Raw genomic sequence first — 18,685 nt, forward strand, 5'->3', positions numbered from 1 at the left:
CATGTCGTCGCCACTGTGGGAGTTGACCTGCCTCCACTTGTGTTTAAATTGCCGGATCTGCCCTCGTCTCTCTGCCTGCGAAATTCCTGACAGGGCCGAACACTGAGAAAAAGTCAGAGCTTGGGTCGAGCTTCAAAGTGAGTATTTGCTCATCAGCATTTCATGTGTACCCTTTAATCCAAAGATTGATTTGATTTAATCAAAACCACTTGTGTGTGTTTGATTTCTCTTCTTCCTTCAGCAGACACATCAAACCCAATATGGAAACCATTGGCGAGATCATCCCATTTGCTAAGGAGATGCTGAACCAGAGGCCCAGCCGGGGCATGCTGAAGATCTACATGCTCGGCTCCACTCTGGCGATGCTCGGACTGGTTGGTGGACTGGTGGAAACAGTTCTCCTGCCATTTACGGAGCAGGAGACTGTTGAGGACACGCCGGCAGAGCAGATCAGGGAGGAGGAGAAGAAGGAGAAGAAGCAAGCGGTGAAGTCACAATCTACCTTGGTCCGCCCTGAAGTTGTAGACGTGCCGGAATCAGTAGTGATCGAGGTCAAGGCCAAACATCTGGTGACTGCTGGGCAGAGAAGCTCAGCCAACCGCCTGCATGCTTCTTAAAGAAACCCTCCCCTCCTGATGTGAATGGACACTTGCAATGTTGATGGTAGTGGTGGTAAATTAAATCACCATGTTGAACAAGTCACTCTGTGCTCATTCTTTTATTCCAGATGAAGTTAAAAGTGCAATTTGCCCCTGGTGACTGGCAAAAATGGTATGTGTAGATACACTGAAAACTGCAGGGTACAGTAAAGTCTGGCTGCTGGGCAGCAGATACTTGTGGATGTGACTTGATGAGTGTGTTGGAGAAAATGGAAATGTGTGTGATTTGATTCAATTTGCACTTTAATAAAACTATTTTTCAGCTGGCGACTGATTCAGATTATACATTTCGTACACGTTTCAAGGAGACAGTGCTCAAATATATATATTTTTTTCATCAGTATTACCTTCTGTGTGACAAATTGCTGCTCAGCACACTCACTCTTTCTCCAAGTATGTTACGAATGAGAGGAAGCATCCACTTATTCAGATCTGATAATTGCTTTTCCTCTCATTGTATATTGTGTCGGAGCATCAGCGTGTCCCACAAGTCTATTCAGTGATGAAAAAAACTAACTTGGAATTGCAGATTTGGAAATATTAAGCTGAAGACAGTTAGGAAATGTAATACAAGATATTGTGTTACCAACTAAACCAGGGAAGATTCATTTAAACTTGTACATTTGATTTATCTTGTAAACCAGGGGCTTTCAAGACTCAGAGACGATATTCATGGGAAGTGTTTTGTAAAAACAAAACTGTGATTATCTGTCAATCATTTTTTGACAGCTTATGTTACAAAATATTTTACTTAGATATAAATTATTATTGTATTTCTTCGAGACATTGACTGGTTCAGTGATTATTGATCAAAAATGCAAATCTGACAACATAATCAGACCCTCCGCATGGTCTCAAAGATGAAAGATGAAAATGTGTTACATGGTACCCCTACTTAAATAGATTAAACTTGTTCTATCTTTTTTTCCACTACTCAAAATTATTTAAGGATATTGGGATATTTTAGTGTGTCACTTGATTGTTTATTCTGTGACATATCTGAATTTTTATTTTTTGTGTTTTGTGAATATTTTTAGACCCCAAACTAAAAAAACTTGACTTTTATTGCACATCCATGCACATGCATATATGCACCCATATCCCAATATCCCTAACTAATTTTGAGTAGTGTAAAAAATAATTGTATACCTATGTTTTGTCTGCAATAAGTATATGGCTTGGACGTGATACAATTCTTTAAAAAAAAAAAAATAAAAAAAAAAGTGTAATTGATGTAAATCTGGATGGCACGTTGAAATTTAGCAGGTGTAATTCTTTATCCAAACGCTAGAGGGCGGCAGTAAACATGGAGTGAGTTAACGTCTACATCCGGTCGGGTGACGGAAGTGACGACATAAATTCACACCGTGTTTACTAACGGCGGCTAAACGGTCGTTAGACGATTTAAGATCTTATCACCGTAGAATTAAAACAGTTTGATCCAACGAGCAGCAGCCACACAGTTAATTACAGATGGCGGATCCTGCGGTGGCATCGGGGGGCTCACTGAACGCAGGAGGGGTAAGAGAAGCTTCTTATGTCCGCCGTCATGAGCAGGATGTAGCCGAGTTTACGGTGTTTAGCTAGCAGTCGGACCAGTGTGTAGGAAGAGACAGGTCTGTCCTGACTGTGTCTCAACACGGACTATAAAACAATCTCTCTTCAGTTCAGTATGAATCTCCTGTGCTTTGTTACAGACGATGAGGTTAGCTAGCTAACAGCGTACCGAGTTAATTTGTTGGTAAATGCTAATGAATGTGTAGGCAAATGTTGGTATAACATTTTCACGTTGTATTTCTGCACCGACTCTTCACCCGTCAACAATGTATATATGCCATGCCGTGGAGTGTATAGCAATGTGTAAATATAGTCTTTTCTCTGTATTTGATAGCCCTAACCCAACTCTTGCTAATGTCAACATGTGGTCCTGTGAGCCACCTGTCAAGTAATGATAGTGTGGCCATGCCTTTTTATGCTTAAAGGTGCACTATGTAGATTTTCCCCCCCTTTTTTTTTTCTTAATCATACGAGGAAGAGTTTTAGGCTTCCCACTCTAATATTGTCACGTAAGCCTGGTACTTATCAGAAAGTTTGAGGATTACGAATGTAGACTGAAGAAAACAGTCTAAGCAGAGATTGGCCTTCTCGGCATCAAATCATGGCTAGACTCAAGATTTCTAAGAGGACAAAGTTTGGAAGTCTATAACGCCTTACACAATTTTGGATCAGTTGTATCCCAGAACAATCAGGTGGACCCAAAGTGACCACACCATGAGATCAATACATCAAGTTTAGTTCCCTGAAGGATAGAAAAGCAACCTCGTCACAGATACAGAATTTGCTGAATGAACAATGCTCCAAGACTCCTATCAGCAAAAATGTTGTCAAAGAAGGCGGCCTTGTGGTGATCTCAGAGGATGAGTAGCAGTTAATAAACCGCTTTGTGGAACACACTCAGATCATGCAGGGATAGCATATACAGCTAGCTAAATAGAGGTAGTTTAACTAGTGATCTCAGACCTCCGCACCCTTCCTTATTTTTTTCATCTGCTATATCTGTTATTTATGTTATTTTAAGCGTGGGAGCAGTTCTAAAGCAGCCACCAGCCCTGCAGAGAACTACCACCTTGCCCGGCGGCGCACCCTGCAGGTTGTCGTCAGTGCCCTCCTGACAGAGTGTGGCTTTGAGAGTGCAGAGAAGGCAGCAGTGGAGACGCTCACTGAGATGATGCAGAGCTGTATGTATATACATCCTTATCCCATTTGCTGTTTGCTGATGTCACCAAAAACCTATTTGATTTAGTTTTATTTAATAATTACAGAAGCCCTGACGGTCAAGTTAAATTTTTTTGTTAAAGTCTAATCTCAATTGTTTTCTTTCCTGCGTTTATGACTTGAGAACTCATACTCTTTTTTTTCATGTGTGAAACCGAGTGAATAACACATTTTTCTGAAGGAAAAAAAATATATATACATGCATATATATTTTCCCACGTGTGAAACCAAGTGTGCCAAACAAAGGTACAAGCAAAAAATGTTTTGGCAGGGGAATTTTGTTCACACATTTCTGAAATTTTTTCTTTCTTTCTTTCCTTTCTTTTTCCTCCTGTAAATGATTTCACTCGGTTTCACACGAGAAAAAACGGTTCCTCCTGACATTTTTTTACCCAGTGTCACACATGAAAAAAAAAAAGTTTAGGAACTGAGAGAGATTGTCCTGGCAAGACTTTTTTCCACTAGCTCTAAAGTCATAAACGCAGGAGAGAAAACAGGCCAGACTTGTAAAATGGTTCACCAGAAGAAGTAAAATTTCACTTGCCCCTCAGGCCTTCTGTAAATGATACACCTCACACACACAGGATTATGTATTTCTGTACAAGTCTTAAAAGAGCTTGATAAAGAAGAGCAGTTCGCAAAATCCTTAATTTCACTTTATTTTCTTCTTCTGAAATTTGTCTTGCATACAGGTACACTGTTTAACATAAACAACAAAATACACCATTTAACCAAGCAACAAACAAAAAATGTAATCATGCAACAAAACCAATACCAGAACAAATATTTCATCATACATCATGAAAATCAGGACTGAAGTCCTTAATGAAAAATCAGAGCAATGCACTGTGCGTATATAGAGCACTTGAAGGTACTCTAGTATCAGGTATCTATACAGGGAAAGAAAAAGTAGGATTAGTGTATTTCTGTTCAGTTGATGCTTCGTTGCTGTATCAGGACTGTGCACTTCCACATATTATTTTAATGATGCATGTTGGCACATAAATGTTTATTTGTTGATGATTCCTGCAAACAGAAATTAAATCTCATTCTGTATCAACTATCCTTTCATTATATCTACAAATGTTCTTCAGCATTTTTCTAAATTTCACTGTTTTGTTCTTTTCTCAGTTATATCTGAAATAGGTCGGTGTGCTAAAGCTTACTGTGAACACACGGCCAGAAGTGTCCCAACCCTGTCGGATACAGTGGTCACGCTCATTGAGATGGGTAAGTACTGGAGGACACCAACTTATGAATCAAACATTGCTTACAGGTAATACAGAGGACATGTTTAAATCAGTTTGTGTCACTGCAGGTTTCAATGCAGACACCCTGCCTGTGTACGCCAAGAGATCACAGAGGATGGTTATAACTGCCCGTGAGTAGACGCTCAGCTGTCCACTAGTATGGTTAGGAAATTGAGTAAAAATGGTTTCTACATTGATTTCATGACGTGGCTGTGAACTTGATTTGTTTTCCTGTGTTTGGATTCAATACATTTCAGCTCCAGTGACGAACCCTCCTGTGACTCCCAAAGCACTGTCAGCCGGACAGAAACGCACACATCCGGCGCACATCCCCGGCCACTTCCCAGAGTTCCCTGACCCTCACACATACATCAAAACACCTGTGAGTCAAACATTTCTTGGTCTTTAGATACTTAAACAAATCCTGAAATAGTGTAACTTCTCTTGTTAACTATTCCCTTTTGTAATTCTTTCTTAGACGATAAAATCTTATAAATTATGTATTATCTGATTGAAGTATGTGTAAACACCTGCAGTTTCACAACCACAACCAGCAAAGGTCTTCATTATGTGTAACAGATAAAATCCTGAGAGTGAACTGTGTGAGTTGTGTTTTTTCCTTGCAGACGTTCAGAGAACCTGTGTCGGACTACCAAGTGGTGCGAGAAAAGGCAGCAACTCAGAGGAGAGACGTGGAACGAGCACTCACACGCTTCATGGCCAAGACCGGAGAAACTCAGAGCCTCTTCAAAGACGACATCACTGCCTTCCCATGTGAGTGACCCCACCAAGAGAATATGTGTTTCAATAACCTGCTGTAGTATGTAGTTTACATATTGAAGTGTGTCTAGGTTTGTTTTCATGCATGCCTTATGTTACTGAAAGCTTGTTTTCATTACATGAGTTCTAATCCCTGCATTTGTGTCGTCAGTGATTGCAGCACGACCAACCTCCATCCCATATCTCAGCGCCCTCCTGCCCTCAGAGCTGGAATTACAGACTCTGGAGGAGACGGACTCCTCTGAGCAGGACGACCAGACAGACAGCGAGAACACGGCAGGAAACATCATCAATGTAAGTCTTCACTACTGGAACTTGCTTAGTGTCAGATAAAGTCTTTCCAACAGGGTCTCTCTCAGAGTTCCTGGATTTTGATATTATTACTACCTAGAAATAACTTTTGTCACTCTGGGATTCCTTTCATGTCATAAATGGGAGAAACAATTGCACATACTTTGCATTGTGTGTTAATAATTTTAGATTAACTGCAATTTCTATAAAAAGCAAACTCCTAACCATAAAGAATAATCTTATCCTTTGTTTTTAAACACGTATTAACACGTATTCTGCCACTTCAACTGGTTGGAGTGGCAGAGAAAGAAAATCCTTCTCAGATTAGCAGAAATCACCACGGCTGAAATGCTGATCCAGTTTTATTACTAAAATAACAGCGTTTCAAGGTTATTTAGTATTTAGCTAAAACAGCTGTATGATGACATCAGTGAGGTTTAGAGAAGGCGTCTTTGTTCCAGGACAGTGACCGTCTTCTTCTGAGGAACACGCAGACGCCCAAATGCTGAAAATCCCCTGGAAACCACAGCAGCTTCAATAAAAAACCCTGTTTTAGCAGAAAAAAATATATAATGGAAAACAGCTTGCCTGGTTTTGTCCAAAGTTAAAAATGTTACCTGCACCTCTGTAGCTAGCTAACTGAATGAAGTCTCATTTGTTTAAAAACATAACAGGTGGTTTACAAATTTCATGCCGTAACTATTTCTTAGTCTGGAGCAGTGACTCAAAACATTTGCTGCATTAAATACTGCGCTTTAAAGGTGTATGAAAGGTTTTATTTTGCATTTTTGACAGAGGCAGGCCATGTGTTTCCCCCCGTCCCCAGTCTTTATGCTTAGCTAAGCTAATTGACTGCTGGCCAGTCAATCCACAGACATTAGAGTGGTATAAATCTTGTCATCTAACTCTTGACAAGAAAACAAATAAGTGTATTTCCTAAAATGTAAAGCATTCCTTTAAATGTGAAGTGCTTGCTTGGTAAAGTTTACTACAATAATTGCTCCCTTCCCTCTTTTTTCCCCTCATTCAGGATGATCCAGGAAATGACAAAGAGAACTCCATGCTTCCTCCCAGCGGCGTTGTTCCCTCCACGAAAGTCAGCGAGGACAATGTGATCGATAACCCGTACCTCAGGCCGGTCAAGAAACCCAAAGTGAGGAGGAAGAAATGAGTCGGGAACCACCTGAACCAACAGACTCAAATTTGCCACAGTAGTTGGTGTGTTCAGCAGTTCAGTCAGTGGTTCCCTCCACAGAGAGGAGCAGCCCGGTGTTGAAGCCCACAGTGTGAGTCGGGACCAGTGGCCACTTTTCCTCAACGCTGGGACCAGTACTGCTGTTGGCTCTTTGTATACTGACTTCTATTGAAGATAACTTTCCTTTGTTGTGTGAACTGTCCTTTTTTTTCAGCAAGCACTCTGCCCCCACTGTTTAAACTTTCTCACTTTGTAAGCAACACCATAGTGTAACATACAAACCATACCATTCATTTTGTGAATAAAGAAATGCAAGTTTCTTTCTTTAATTCTGAAGTATCCAACAATTTCAGTCCAGTAAATTAAAATGCTTTTGCTGCTGTTTTGTTGACATAAAATATCAGGAAAATGATGAACTGAAGAGTTAGTAGTACAAACTCAAGTAGGCCACTCTGCTCCTGTGCTTCAGGAACTCCTTTTCGCTGGTAAGCTGAAGGAAAAACAAAAAGAAAAACATTTAAGAAATTGCTCTGTATAACAAGGCACACTGAGTTTATCACAAACAGAATTCTCATGAGAAAATTATGTATTTCCTTTGCAGCAGCTGTGTAATTTTTTACAGGATGTACAACTCTCAAAACATGTTTTTATCTGTCAATCCCAGGGTTAGATTAGAGAGTTGATGCCACTCATGTAACGGGTTAAGTATAGAGCTTGGTAGAAACAATGGGAAAAAAAATTCTTATGTTGGTGTCGAGACTGAACACCGTCCTGTCTTAAAGCAGTGAAGGAGCCGTGATGGTCAGCAGTGTTGTTTCAGGTACCAGTGAGACATGAAATCTGATCAAGGAGGTCACAGGTTTGAAGATTTATCTGAACCCAATCACTGCAGAGATGAATAATCCTCAGACAGGATTTTACAACCCCAGAGATTTTTCTCAGTGAGAATCAGTTTATATTTCACTGAGGCAGGTGGGAGGTAAACAGAAGAAATATGCTGTTACACACTAAATCTACCAGGGTCATCCCTGCTGACTAACCCAGAGTGCAGAACTTTTCCAAGTTCATGTCATGGATTTTCTCAAAAAAAAAAAAAAAAAATCAGTTATGAATTTTTTAAAGTTTGCCCCTCACACCTAAATTTTGTCATTTTTGTGATTTTAAGCCGTACTTATTTTTCACAGGATTGGGCTGAAATTTGTACTTTGCATCCAAGTGTGTGATACCTATTGAGCCTCATTTTCACTGAGTTCAGGAAATCTGCAGGTCACAGCTTGCCATGGTTCGGTTAGTTACATACTAGATGATATAATTGATATGAGTCTGCAGTTTCCCCTTTCAATTTGTTTCACATTTTGGAGATAACGCCTCCTTCACTCACTTTCACTCTGAGTGACTTTTTCTCCAGTTGAGGCAGTCTGGACCAGTCTGGGCTCCCAAAGCACATCGGCCAGCTCACTTTCCTGTTTGTCGCGGCATCATGAGCGTAGGTCCCAGGGCTGTAATCACAGAATCAATATCTGTCAGCTCAGTTCAGCAGTTCAGCTGTTACACTGGAGGTGTGTGTGTCTGTGTGCTGATGTCTCACCCTGGGCTGTCCTCAGCTGTGCATGACACGCTTTTAAACCTCTGTGTGTTGGAGTTGAAAGGCGTTTTGGCGGGAGGGGGGACTGTGGACCGGCTTTGATCTGGCTGGTACTGCTGTGGGGAAGGGGTCACTGTCTGCTGATAGAAATAGTACAAAATGAAATGAAGTTTGACATGTTGTATTCCAGCGATTTAGTGCTGCATTTCCACAAAGTCAGGGGACTCATGAGATATTGAAAAATATTTTTCAATAATATTTTTTCATGTTTGAAACAAAGTGAAAAAATAATTTAAGGAGACATTTTTCAGGATTTTTTATGTCATGTATAAAACAATTTTTTTTTTAAAAATCAGGAGATTTTTTTTCATGTTTGACACAAAGTGACACAATTATTTCATGAGAAATTTTTCAGGATTTTTTTTTCATGTCTGAAACAGTGAAAAAATAATTCACAATACATTTTTCAGGAATGTTTTTGTCAAGTCTGAAACAAATTGAAAAAACAATTTCAGGAGAAATGTTTTCGTGTCTGAAAGTGGAAAAAAATTTCAGTAGAAATTTTTCAGGATTTTTTTTTTTTCATGTCTGAAACAAAATTTAAAAAAATGTCAGGAGAATTTTTCAGGAACATTTTCATGTCTGAAACAAAGTGAACAAATTCAGGAGAAATGTTTTGTCAAGTCTGAAACAGTGAAAAAATGATTTATCAGGACATTGTTTTCATGTCTGAAACAAAATTTTCAGGAGAATTTTTTGGGAGAAATGTTTTTTCATGTCTGAAACAAAAAATTAAAAAAATTCAGGAGAATTTTTTTTATGTCTGAAACAAAGTGAAAAAACATTTCAGGAGAATTTTTTCAGGAAAATGTTCTTATCATGTCTGATATGGTCTGCATGTTGAAGTGTCCTAGGGCAAGATACTGAACCCCAAACTGTTCCTGATGTGCTGGTCGGCACCTTGCATGGCAGCCTCTGCCATCAGTGTACGAATGTATAGATTACTGTAAGTTACTTTGGACAAAAGCAAATGTAAATGAAAGTGAAAAAAATATTTCAATAGAAATGTTCAGGAAAATTTTCTTATCATGTCTGAAACTAAGTGAAAAAATTCAGGAGAAATGTTTTGTCAAAAGTCTGAAACAGTGAAAAAATAGTTTAAAGAGGATTTTTTTTCATGTCTGAAACAAATTTAAAACAATTTTCAGGAGAATTTTTTTGGGAGAAACGTCTTTTCATGTCTGAAACAAAGTTGAAAAGCAAATTCAGGAGAATTTTTTTCATGTCTGAAAACATTTCAGGATATTTTTTCAGGAAAATGTTCTTATCATGTCTGAAACAAAATTTAAAAAAAAATTCTAAGAATTTGTTTTCATGGCTGAAATAAAGTGAAAAAACAATTTCAGGAGAATTTTTTGGGAGAAATGTTTTTTCATGTCTGAAACAAAAAAAATTTAAAAATCAGGAGAATTTTTTTTCATGTTTGAAACAAAGTGAAAAAACATTTCAGGAGATTTTTTTCAGCAAAATGTTTTGTCAAGTCTGAAACAGTGAAAAAATAATTTAAAGAGGATTTTTTCAGGAATTTCTTTTCATGTCTGAACAACAAACAAATTGAAAAAAAAAAATTCAGGGGAATTTTTTTGGGAGAAATGTTTTTTCATGTCTGAAACAAAATTTTAAAAACATTTTAGGAGAATTTTTTTTCATGTCTGAAATGAAGCAGGGGAAATCAGGGGTAGAGCCAACATTTTGTTATCAGAAGGTCGCTGGTTCGATTCCCCTGGTCTGCATGTTGAAGTGTCCTAGGGCAAGATACTGAACCCCAAACTGTTCCTGATGCGCTGGTGGGCACCTTGCATGGCAGCCTCTGCCATCAGTGTACGAATGTATAGATTACTGTAAGTTACTTTGGACAAAATGAAAGTGAAAAAAATATTTCAGTAGAAATTTTTCAGGAATTTTTTTTTCATGCCTGAAACAAAGTGAAACATTTTTTCAGGAAAATGTTCTTATATCTGAAACAAATTTATTTTTAAAATTTCTCCTTTTTCACTATGTTTCAGACTTGACAAAACATTTCTCCTGAATTTTTTCACAGACGTGAAAAATTTCGACTGAATTTTTTTTTCACTTTCAGACATGAAAAAGTTCTCCTGAAAAATGTTTTCAATTTGTTTCAGACATAAGAACATTTTCCAGAAAAAAATCTCCTGAAAATCTTTTTCACTTTGTTTCAGACGTGAAAAATAAATTCCTGAAAAATTTCGACTGAAATTTTTTTTTCACTTTCAGACATGAAAAAAAAATCTCCTGAATTTTTAAAAATATTTTGTTTCAGACATGAAAAAACATTTTTCCGAAAAATATTATCCTGAAAATTGTTTTCAATTCGTTTAGGACATGAAAAAAAAAATCCTGAAAAAAATCTCTATAAATTATTTTTTCACTGAGAAACAAAGTGAAAAAGATTTTCAGGAGATTTTTTTCAGGAAAAAAAAAAATCATGTCTGAAACAGTGAAAAAGATATCAGCAGAAATTTTTCAGGAATTGTTTTTGCCATTTCATTTCTTTTCATGTCTGAAACAAAATGAAAAAAAATTTCAGGAGACATTTTTCAGAAAAGTGAGAAAAGGTAGGTTTTTAGCGACGACTTGAAAGTTTCGGTGGTCCGAGCAGATTTTATTTGCAGAGGCAAACTGGTCCATAATTTAGGAGCAGCCACTGAAAACACTCGGTCAGCTCTACTTTTGAGTTTGGCTCTGGGAATAGTCAGAACCACCTGAGGACGACCTCAGAGCTTTAACCGGAGAGTGAATATGTAAAAGCTCACTTAAATAGGAAGGGGCCAAGCCTTTTTAAACCTTAAAAACAAACAATAAAATCTTAAAACAAAGTGAAAAAAATGTTTAGGAGAATTTTTCAGCAGAATTCTTTTTCATGTCTGAAACAAAATGAAAAAAAAAATTAAATTCAGGAAAGTTTTTGTCATGTCTGGAAAAAAATGTCAGGAGAATTTTTTGAGAATTTGTTCTTGTCATGTCTGAAACAAAGTGAAAAATAATGTCAGGAGAATTTTTTCAGGAACGTTTTTTTTGTCATGTCTGAAACAAGATTGAAAAAATATATCAGGAGAAATGTTTTCATGTCATAGACGAAGCAGGAATGTCTGACCTAAAACTAACTTGTGTGCAAACAACCACATGCTATATGAGAATCTGTAATGTCAATAAAAGCAATTTCACTTCATATTATCAGCATCATTTATCGGCTAGGATTTCACTGATACCAATAATAGCCGATAATATAAATTTCCCAATATTGGGCTGATAATTTATCAGTCTGATATATTTCCTGCATCCCTAATTGTACTTGGGTAAAAGTACATTTGTCTCTAAAATATATTAGAGTACAAGTATAAAATAAAAAGCCTATAAAGAGGAAGTAAAGTTAAAGCACCTGGACATAACATGTGTGTTAAACTGGCGTCATGTACCTTGCCACAGGGTGGAAAGCGTGCTGCACTCCGTGCAGAGAGGCCATATCCTTTCTTACTGCACGGTGTCTTCTGCAGGTCATAAACTATGGTGCCAAACTGTGAAGGAAGGATTTAAACTTAAAATCACAACGCAAACAACTAGAAACCTTTTAGTTTGAACCGCACTGCTTCCTGTACCAAAGATATCCCTGTCACATGTAAAGATGAGATGATGACTCGTCACTAAACCTGAAGCAGACATTTCACAGACGGACCTCGTGGTTGTCATAGCAGCCGGGACAGACGTGTGGCGCCTCCTGTCGTGAATGTTGGTTTCCCAGCCGGTCTGGTGCGTAATGGAGGGGAAAGAGTCTCCTCTCCTGACAGCTGCCAAAACCTACCCTCTGAGCAGGAGCCGTTGACATCTTGGAAACAACTTGTGCGCAAGAAAGTCACGAAAAGTCCGAAAAGTTAAGCTAGCAAACGGTTAGCTTCGACTTCCCAGCTGCGATGACGTCGTCGTGTTTTGACTGGCTGTAACGATGGCAACCGACTTGACATGCGCATACATTATTCACACTGGTGACATTTCCCCGTGTGCTGGAAAGATCACACATGACGAGCAGTCAAAACATTACACAACACGATTCAAATCACAATTTAATAAACATCTTTATTTTCCATTAAAGAGTGTGTACACGTCATGGACACGAGCAGAGCTGAGGCACTGTCATCAAATTCATTGGTAAACATGAATCTTAAGGGTAGTCAAGCAGATTTTTTTTTACATAAATAAATAATTTTCAGAAAAAAAAAAATGTTTTAAAGATTTAATGGCAGTTGAATGGCATATCTTAGTAGAAGTATTAACATGCTTTCATAAGGCAATTCCAAAAAAGGCAATATTTCAAGAGTTTGTATATACAGGCACATCTTTCATAACCAGTAGTCTTTAAATTACTGTTGCACAGCTGAAAAAAGTAAGAGCTGAGGTCTGAAACGGTCCTGCAAAATCCAGCAAACACATTCATGTTGGCACAGACGGCATTCTCTGGTGAAATAAATTATTGCAAATTATTTTTGGGGGGAGAATAGCCACCGTGTCTGGCCAAGTGTGGCACAAAAACATCTTTTAGCACATGCACTGAAAATCAGCTCGTATAAAGCCGCTTCGATTTGGGCACTTGCAAATGTGGAGAGATGAACTGGAATGTCCCTTCTAGGGTAAAAGATATCCCCAAGACAGCTGTAGAAATGTTCAGGAAAGAAAACTTCAGAGAGGAGATCAATCTGACTGACAAATATCTTCAAAGAAAAAGGCCCAACTGCACAAAAGCTACAAGACACAGAGGAACCCTCCTGAGTAGACGATTTATTAGGAGGCACTGAAGCACTGAGAGGTGTGTGTGTTTTGGAGTTCTTCACTCCGTCTGAGGCACTGAAATCGATGGGCCTTTGGGGTCATCGAATCGATCCATGGTGTTCAACTGCATGATCATGTGCAGACCGTACAAGAAAATGTAGAGCATGAGCAGTGAGGTCAGCAGTCCCATCCAAATCCCTGGAGTGAAGAAACCTGCGCAGTCACTGGCGTAGGAGAAATTTGTTCCGTTGGCCAAACCGAAGCCCTGGATCTGTAGCGTAAAATGAAATGCATAAAACACTGCATGAACAGAAAGACTTAACAGACACCTGATTATTAAAAAAAACACACTCTCCATTAAAAAAGTACTGGATGCATTGCTGCAGGGATATTGAGTTACAAGATGTAAATGCAGCAATGAAGTTGTACCTGGAAGTCGATAAAATTGAGCCTCCACTCCGTGGTGTTCTGGGCGGTGCTGTTTGGCACTAGCAGAGCGTCTCTGAAGCTGTTGACGGACTGGCAATGGAAGGAATACTCTGCTGGGGCGTAGATGCCTCTCCTCCCAATGAAGTTTGCTGTGAGACCGCTAGCCTGCAGCTGCACGGTGTCCAGGGTGAACCAGTTTCGTCCGGACACAGAGTAGAACTTTTGACTCATGGCAAAACTGTTGATCAACAGAAGAAGGTTGCTGAGTATCTTAAAGACAGCATGTCAATGTAAGAGACTAGTATTCATAGTTAGAATTGGGACAAATGGTTCCTATCGTTATTAATGAATCAAAGGATTAATTGTTCAATAAACTAGCTGAGCTCAACTATCTGTCAGTCTCATTAATCGCTTGACTGTTTTTATCTTGTCGTTATCTGTACGTTGATACAAATTTCCACCCCGGTGGACAATAAAGATTTATTCTGTTCTATTGTATGTCATTGTATTCTATTCTGTCACACTTCCTTACTCTGCTTACTCTTTAAGTGGTCGTATTAAAAAAGACTGAGACAGACGGCAACAAAGTATCCTGGCACACCTACACTGAACTAATTTAATGCTGAAGAATATGGTCTACAATTATGCATTTGCAACAGACTAGCTCAGTTGTTGAGAGTTAAACTCTTAATAATAATAATAAGAAGAAGAAGAAATAATTAAAGATGATATGATGATATAATGGAGAAATATTTAAGATTTCAGAAAGCAAGTTGTCAGGGGCTTTAACCAAACGATTAACACGAACAACATGTTTCAACATCTTGAGCAATTTTCCCAAAATGTCTAACTATTCCTTTAAATTCCCAATGCATTGCCTTACCTTAGTTTAAAGTCTTGATAATTGAGGACCAGCCTAAAGAGAGAAAAAAAATAAACACATTAAAAATGACTACTTCCTTTTAAATAGCACAGACTAAAGTTTTCTTGTCAACAAGCACATAAAACACTTCAATGCTGGTCATCTCACAGAGAGCTAGTGGCGTTGCACATGGATCCTGCCAGGTTAGGTGTTTGTGTTGCAAGATCGGTCCACCCTGAAGTGCTTGAGAGGCTGATGTTGAGATTCTGAGCCCAAAGCATTATGCAAGGGCCACCGGATGTATTGTACATGATGGGCTCTGTGCCGTTGGTTGTTGCTGCTGCTTGAAGCAACGAGCGCCCCACAGGCTGGGAAGACACAGACGTCTCTGAAATCACCTGCAGACAAGGAATCAAAATGGTTATTAAAATGCTTTATGTTTTCATGAATCCTAAAAAAAAATACAAGTCTGGTACGGGATGTGGCAACTTTTATGTGTGCTAGTTGAGAGTGTCTTACTCGTGATGGCTGGAGTCCTGTGTAAATCGCAGTGTATGGGACATTTTTGGCTTTCATTGAACTCAGAACATGGCCAATAATCTCATCTGTTGAAAGCAAATTAAGCTTGAGTTACACACTGCAAAAACTGGTAAATGACACATGAACTACACAGTGACCAAAAGGCTGAAATTCCTTAACATATAGAACTTACCATTGTGACGTATGACTTCCTTGCAGGACTTCTGTAAGCTGTAAAACAGTGAAAATGTTCATCTTTAACCAGTTAGAAACAGAATACTTCTATTCACCGATATGCTGCGGAAATCAAGTCTTACCCAGTACAGTACGGAAGATTGATGAGCAGCAGATTGCTGACAGATGCATTGATGCTGAGATGTGACAGAGTCTCTGCGTCTACAAGCAGAGGAGAGACACCGAGCTTTTCCTGCAGCAGAGCTGGGATGGCAGAGGAGCCTGACCACTCTACCGCAGGCAGCGTCACTGATGAGGAAGAAGAATGCAACGCAGCCTGAAGGAGTGAGTGGAAAAAATTATTATTAGTCTGACAAAATCATCCAAATTTAGCACTGCTGTACTAAACTATAAAAACCTACCTCAAGGTTTTGAAAGGCACTATCCTGTCTGTTTCCATACACTCCACCAAAGATTGTGAAGTCATCTTTGCTTAACTGGACACAAAATTAAATATCACAATTTACTGACATGAGACGAGAAATTAAAACTAAAGAAATTAGTTCACCAAAAAATAATTCAGGGGTGTGTACCAACACTTTAAGCGTAGCAGCTACAGAGAAGTTTTGTCTTTAAAAAAGGGTGTAAACTAAGACTTTTCAAATCAGTTCAGTATCTCAGGGCTTCCAGAGACTTGGATTACACCGGACGAGCTGTATGAAACCAAAAGTCCCCATCCGCTTCAGTTGTTTAGGAGAGTGCTGAAACGCCGTTGCGATGTGAAGCTCCAGTAATGTTTTGTGGACTTGACTTTCAATCGGCATATGTGTGACAAGATAATAACTTAACTTTCATTTTTGGGTGAACTTGTCCTTTAACACAACAAAAACTGCAGTACAACTAAAACATCAATCAAGCTCATGAATCAGTCACAAAAATGAACATCCACAACAACAAAAAACCCAGAATGAAGTGTTGCAGAGGAACTGCGAAAGGGGGAAGTAATGCCAAAGCTCATTGTCACACCAGAATGAGAAGACTGTGTCACATGGGACTGCAGTGCAAACACACATAACTCATTAGTACACATCCATGGACTGGCTTTCTCACAGATGTTATGAAATCCATGAAAATCTCAGAGGATCTTGACCGCACAAGCACAGTCCTTGTCCTTTATATCCTTAGCTCCATTTTATTTAGTTACATACTGTCACTCCTGTTTGTTGCAGAGCAGGAATATAGCTTTCATGTCTCACAGGACTGACCTTATCCTGCAGAAACAACAGCACAGTGTGGGGGCCGGGGCCAAAGGCAGAGTTGAGGTAGGCGGTCAACTGATCATTGGACATGATGTGACCAGCTGCAGGTGAGGCCAGTGGTGGTAACCTTCACATACAGGAAAGATAGATTTGTGACAAATTGTGAAAATCTAATCAAAATGTTCTCAATTCCTTTAACATCTTTGAAACAGTGTTGCAGCACAACCATCCCATCAGTTTATAGCACTTTATTTGTCCTGCAAAAGGGTGCGACTGACTCAAAACATTTACCTCATGTGTAATAGCGGTTTAAAATCAGGGCATTAGTGCCAGCTTAATAACATTTCTATTAATCACTGTTTAAGTCAAGACAGTCAAACAATGAGAAATGTGTCAATATAACAAGTTTAATTTTGTGTTTAGACTTAGTTAACAATAGTTAAGTTAATAATCTTGACAGTCAACCTGGTTTACATCCCAACATTTTTCCTTTTTTTTTTTGCTGTGTATGCACCACCACATTGAGAAAGAGTAACAAAACAAATAATTAAAGACTGTAAGAATATTCTGCACTACATGCAAGATTTTCCATACAACACATGTATGTTAGCTGCTTCTGTATGGCCACAGCTTTCCATCTATTTCATACAACTAGTTGTGGTGTCCCCACAGTGTCTGTCCACCTGTCCTTTCTAATGTCTGTCTGCTCTAAACTGATGTGGCACCTCCACTGCCTGTAGTGTTGATTTGTTTGAGTGACGACAGTACTTAGTAGTGAAGTGTATGTACGACACTGCAAGATAACTAACATTTTTTTGGCATCTGCATGACGTTTTCTAAATCAAAACAAACGTCACATGTTTGTTTTTTTGGTGAGTTTTAAGCTAAGTCGACAGAAGCAGGAACAAACTTAGCTACGGGTCAGGGAGTGTTGGTGTTAGCATTAGCATTAGCATGACAGGCAGCTGGCCAGAGTTGGCAGTTAAAAGTGAGTTTTACGTGACGAATAAAGAGTAAAAAGGGAAAAGTTACCCGTCGCCGGACCACAGGAGAACTGGAACTTGAGCCGTGGAGCTCCCTGCAGCGAGAAAGGCGAAGAAAAAGGCCATAAACGCCATTAATCGCACTCCACTGGGGCACCTCGGTCCTGCCATTTTCATTTCGCTGTTCCGCAAAGTTGTGTTCACGTGACGCAGACCAGCTGACAGTCATGTGCGGTGTCGCTGAAGAAAAAGACCGACTTCCTGCTTCTTTTATTCAGCCTGCCCTGCCCACAGCTGCCTCGTAGCACCACGACAGGCTGCAGCTTTTTCTCCACTTCCTCCTGGTCACGCCAAAAAAAAAAAAAAAACCCCTCCTCATGAATAGCACTTAAATACCTCCCGGCGTGGACACGAGCTAGCATTAGCCGTCGGGGACTTCCTGTCAGAGCCGCTTCCGTAACGCTAATGCTAGTTGGTTTATACTTCAGTTTGAATAACAGGTGCTATAACAATAAACCACAGTAGCTGTCATGATGCTGAATGTGCCATAAACAGACATGTGATGTGTGTGATGCAGGTGAACTTTGCGCTTTGTCCATGTGTGACAGGTACACCTGCAGCTGTCCATGGTGCTGATGCACTCTTAAATTTAGGCATTTCCCCTCCAACTCGTGTTGTTATTGTCTAATCATCCACACGTGACACTTTTATTAACACTCAACAATAATAATAAGAACAAAAAAAATAAAGTTTTGAACTGTTTTCTTCCCCCTCTATTTGAAAAAGGGGCCTGCGTGCAGTCAGTCAGTGAAAGCAACTCCCAGCCACACACAGCTGTGGCGGCGGAGGGATACCACCGCCTGCATCCACGCAACGCTGCGCCTACAACTGGGAAATGAAGGATAGAGAAGAAAATAGACACCGCACAGACTTGCACAAAAACGTATTTTAAAAAACGGGAACAATGTTAAACTACAAGCCAAAGTGTACAACGAGACACTACACGTGTGCAGTCGCTCGATAACGCCACCTCAGAGCGGAGGTTTCATGTTACAGCCAGCTTTCAGTTTTGAGTCCATTGT

General features: G+C 39.3%; 4 protein-coding genes across 6 annotated transcripts; 2 read left to right on the plus strand and 2 right to left on the minus strand.

Annotated features, from left to right (window-relative positions):
* Nucleotides 1-62: 62 nt before the first annotated feature.
* On the plus strand, nucleotides 63-926 carry g0s2 (G0/G1 switch 2). Of its 2 annotated transcripts, none has more exons than XM_084366306.1 (2): nucleotides 63-137; nucleotides 242-926. In XM_084366306.1, exon 2 carries the CDS (start codon nucleotides 261-263, stop codon nucleotides 615-617), a length of 357 nt encoding a protein of 118 aa, XP_084222432.1. In that variant the 5' UTR covers nucleotides 63-137; nucleotides 242-260; the 3' UTR covers nucleotides 618-926. The 2 variants fall into 2 exon arrangements, with proteins under 2 accessions (XP_084222432.1, XP_084222433.1); XM_084366307.1 differs by having other exon boundaries at nucleotides 81-137; nucleotides 245-926.
* A 1,086-nt stretch (nucleotides 927-2,012) lies between these two features.
* On the plus strand, nucleotides 2,013-7,279 carry taf8 (TAF8 RNA polymerase II, TATA box binding protein (TBP)-associated factor). The gene is made up of 8 exons (XM_084366386.1): nucleotides 2,013-2,180; nucleotides 3,238-3,397; nucleotides 4,566-4,664; nucleotides 4,753-4,815; nucleotides 4,942-5,066; nucleotides 5,311-5,458; nucleotides 5,616-5,758; nucleotides 6,786-7,279. Exons 1-8 carry the CDS (start codon nucleotides 2,133-2,135, stop codon nucleotides 6,924-6,926), a joined length of 927 nt encoding a protein of 308 aa, XP_084222512.1. The 5' UTR covers nucleotides 2,013-2,132; the 3' UTR covers nucleotides 6,927-7,279.
* On the minus strand, nucleotides 7,261-12,555 carry LOC311265069 (ciliary microtubule-associated protein 3). 2 transcript variants are annotated; one of them, XM_084366390.1, is made up of 5 exons: nucleotides 12,290-12,555; nucleotides 12,033-12,131; nucleotides 8,539-8,672; nucleotides 8,332-8,449; nucleotides 7,261-7,440 (listed from the first exon to the last, which is right to left on the minus strand). In XM_084366390.1, the coding sequence occupies exons 1-5, from the start codon at nucleotides 12,437-12,439 to the stop codon at nucleotides 7,375-7,377; spliced, it is 567 nt and encodes a 188-aa protein (XP_084222516.1). In that variant the 5' UTR covers nucleotides 12,440-12,555; the 3' UTR covers nucleotides 7,261-7,374. The 2 variants fall into 2 exon arrangements, with proteins under 2 accessions (XP_084222516.1, XP_084222515.1); XM_084366389.1 differs by having other exon boundaries at nucleotides 8,539-8,675.
* Nucleotides 12,556-12,667: 112 nt separating this feature from the next.
* On the minus strand, nucleotides 12,668-17,930 carry LOC311265066 (V-type proton ATPase subunit S1-like). The gene is made up of 10 exons (XM_084366385.1): nucleotides 17,653-17,930; nucleotides 16,627-16,747; nucleotides 15,784-15,858; nucleotides 15,505-15,698; nucleotides 15,381-15,418; nucleotides 15,188-15,273; nucleotides 14,837-15,066; nucleotides 14,690-14,722; nucleotides 13,807-14,044; nucleotides 12,668-13,648 (listed from the first exon to the last, which is right to left on the minus strand). Exons 1-10 carry the CDS (start codon nucleotides 17,778-17,780, stop codon nucleotides 13,436-13,438), a joined length of 1,356 nt encoding a protein of 451 aa, XP_084222511.1. The 5' UTR covers nucleotides 17,781-17,930; the 3' UTR covers nucleotides 12,668-13,435.
* Between the last annotated feature and the right edge of the window lie 755 nt (nucleotides 17,931-18,685).

This window comes from Pagrus pagrus (genome assembly GCF_965226575.1).
Source record: "Pagrus pagrus genome assembly, chromosome: 11".
Taxonomy (NCBI): Eukaryota; Metazoa; Chordata; class Actinopteri; order Spariformes; family Sparidae; genus Pagrus; species Pagrus pagrus.

What these genes read in the sequence shown, in the direction of transcription:
- taf8 (XM_084366386.1), top strand. Translation starts at nt 2,133, where the DNA reads ATGGCGGATCCTGCGGTGGCATCGGGGGGCTCACTGAACGCAGGAGGG. An exon ending in GGTCACGCTCATTGAGATGG is followed by an intron (nt 4,665 to 4,752) that starts GTAAGTACTGGA and finishes GTGTCACTGCAG; the next exon opens with GTTTCAATGCAGACACCCTG. An exon ending in GAGGATGGTTATAACTGCCC is followed by an intron (nt 4,816 to 4,941) that starts GTGAGTAGACGC and finishes AATACATTTCAG; the next exon opens with CTCCAGTGACGAACCCTCCT.
- LOC311265066 (XM_084366385.1), bottom strand. Translation starts at nt 17,780, where the DNA reads ATGAAAATGGCAGGACCGAGGTGCCCCAGTGGAGTGCGATTAATGGCG. An exon ending in GGAAGTCATACGTCACAATG is followed by an intron (nt 15,274 to 15,380) that starts GTAAGTTCTATA and finishes TGCTTTCAACAG; the next exon opens with ATGAGATTATTGGCCATGTT. An exon ending in TCAATTTTATCGACTTCCAG is followed by an intron (nt 13,649 to 13,806) that starts GTACAACTTCAT and finishes TTTACGCTACAG; the next exon opens with ATCCAGGGCTTCGGTTTGGC.
- LOC311265069 (XM_084366389.1), bottom strand. Translation starts at nt 12,439, where the DNA reads ATGTCAACGGCTCCTGCTCAGAGGGTAGGTTTTGGCAGCTGTCAGGAG. An exon ending in ACAGCTGAGGACAGCCCAGG is followed by an intron (nt 8,450 to 8,538) that starts GTGAGACATCAG and finishes CTGTGATTACAG; the next exon opens with CCCTGGGACCTACGCTCATG. An exon ending in AAAAGTCACTCAGAGTGAAA is followed by an intron (nt 7,441 to 8,331) that starts GTGAGTGAAGGA and finishes TTTTTCCTTCAG; the next exon opens with CTTACCAGCGAAAAGGAGTT.
- g0s2 (XM_084366306.1), top strand. Translation starts at nt 261, where the DNA reads ATGGAAACCATTGGCGAGATCATCCCATTTGCTAAGGAGATGCTGAAC.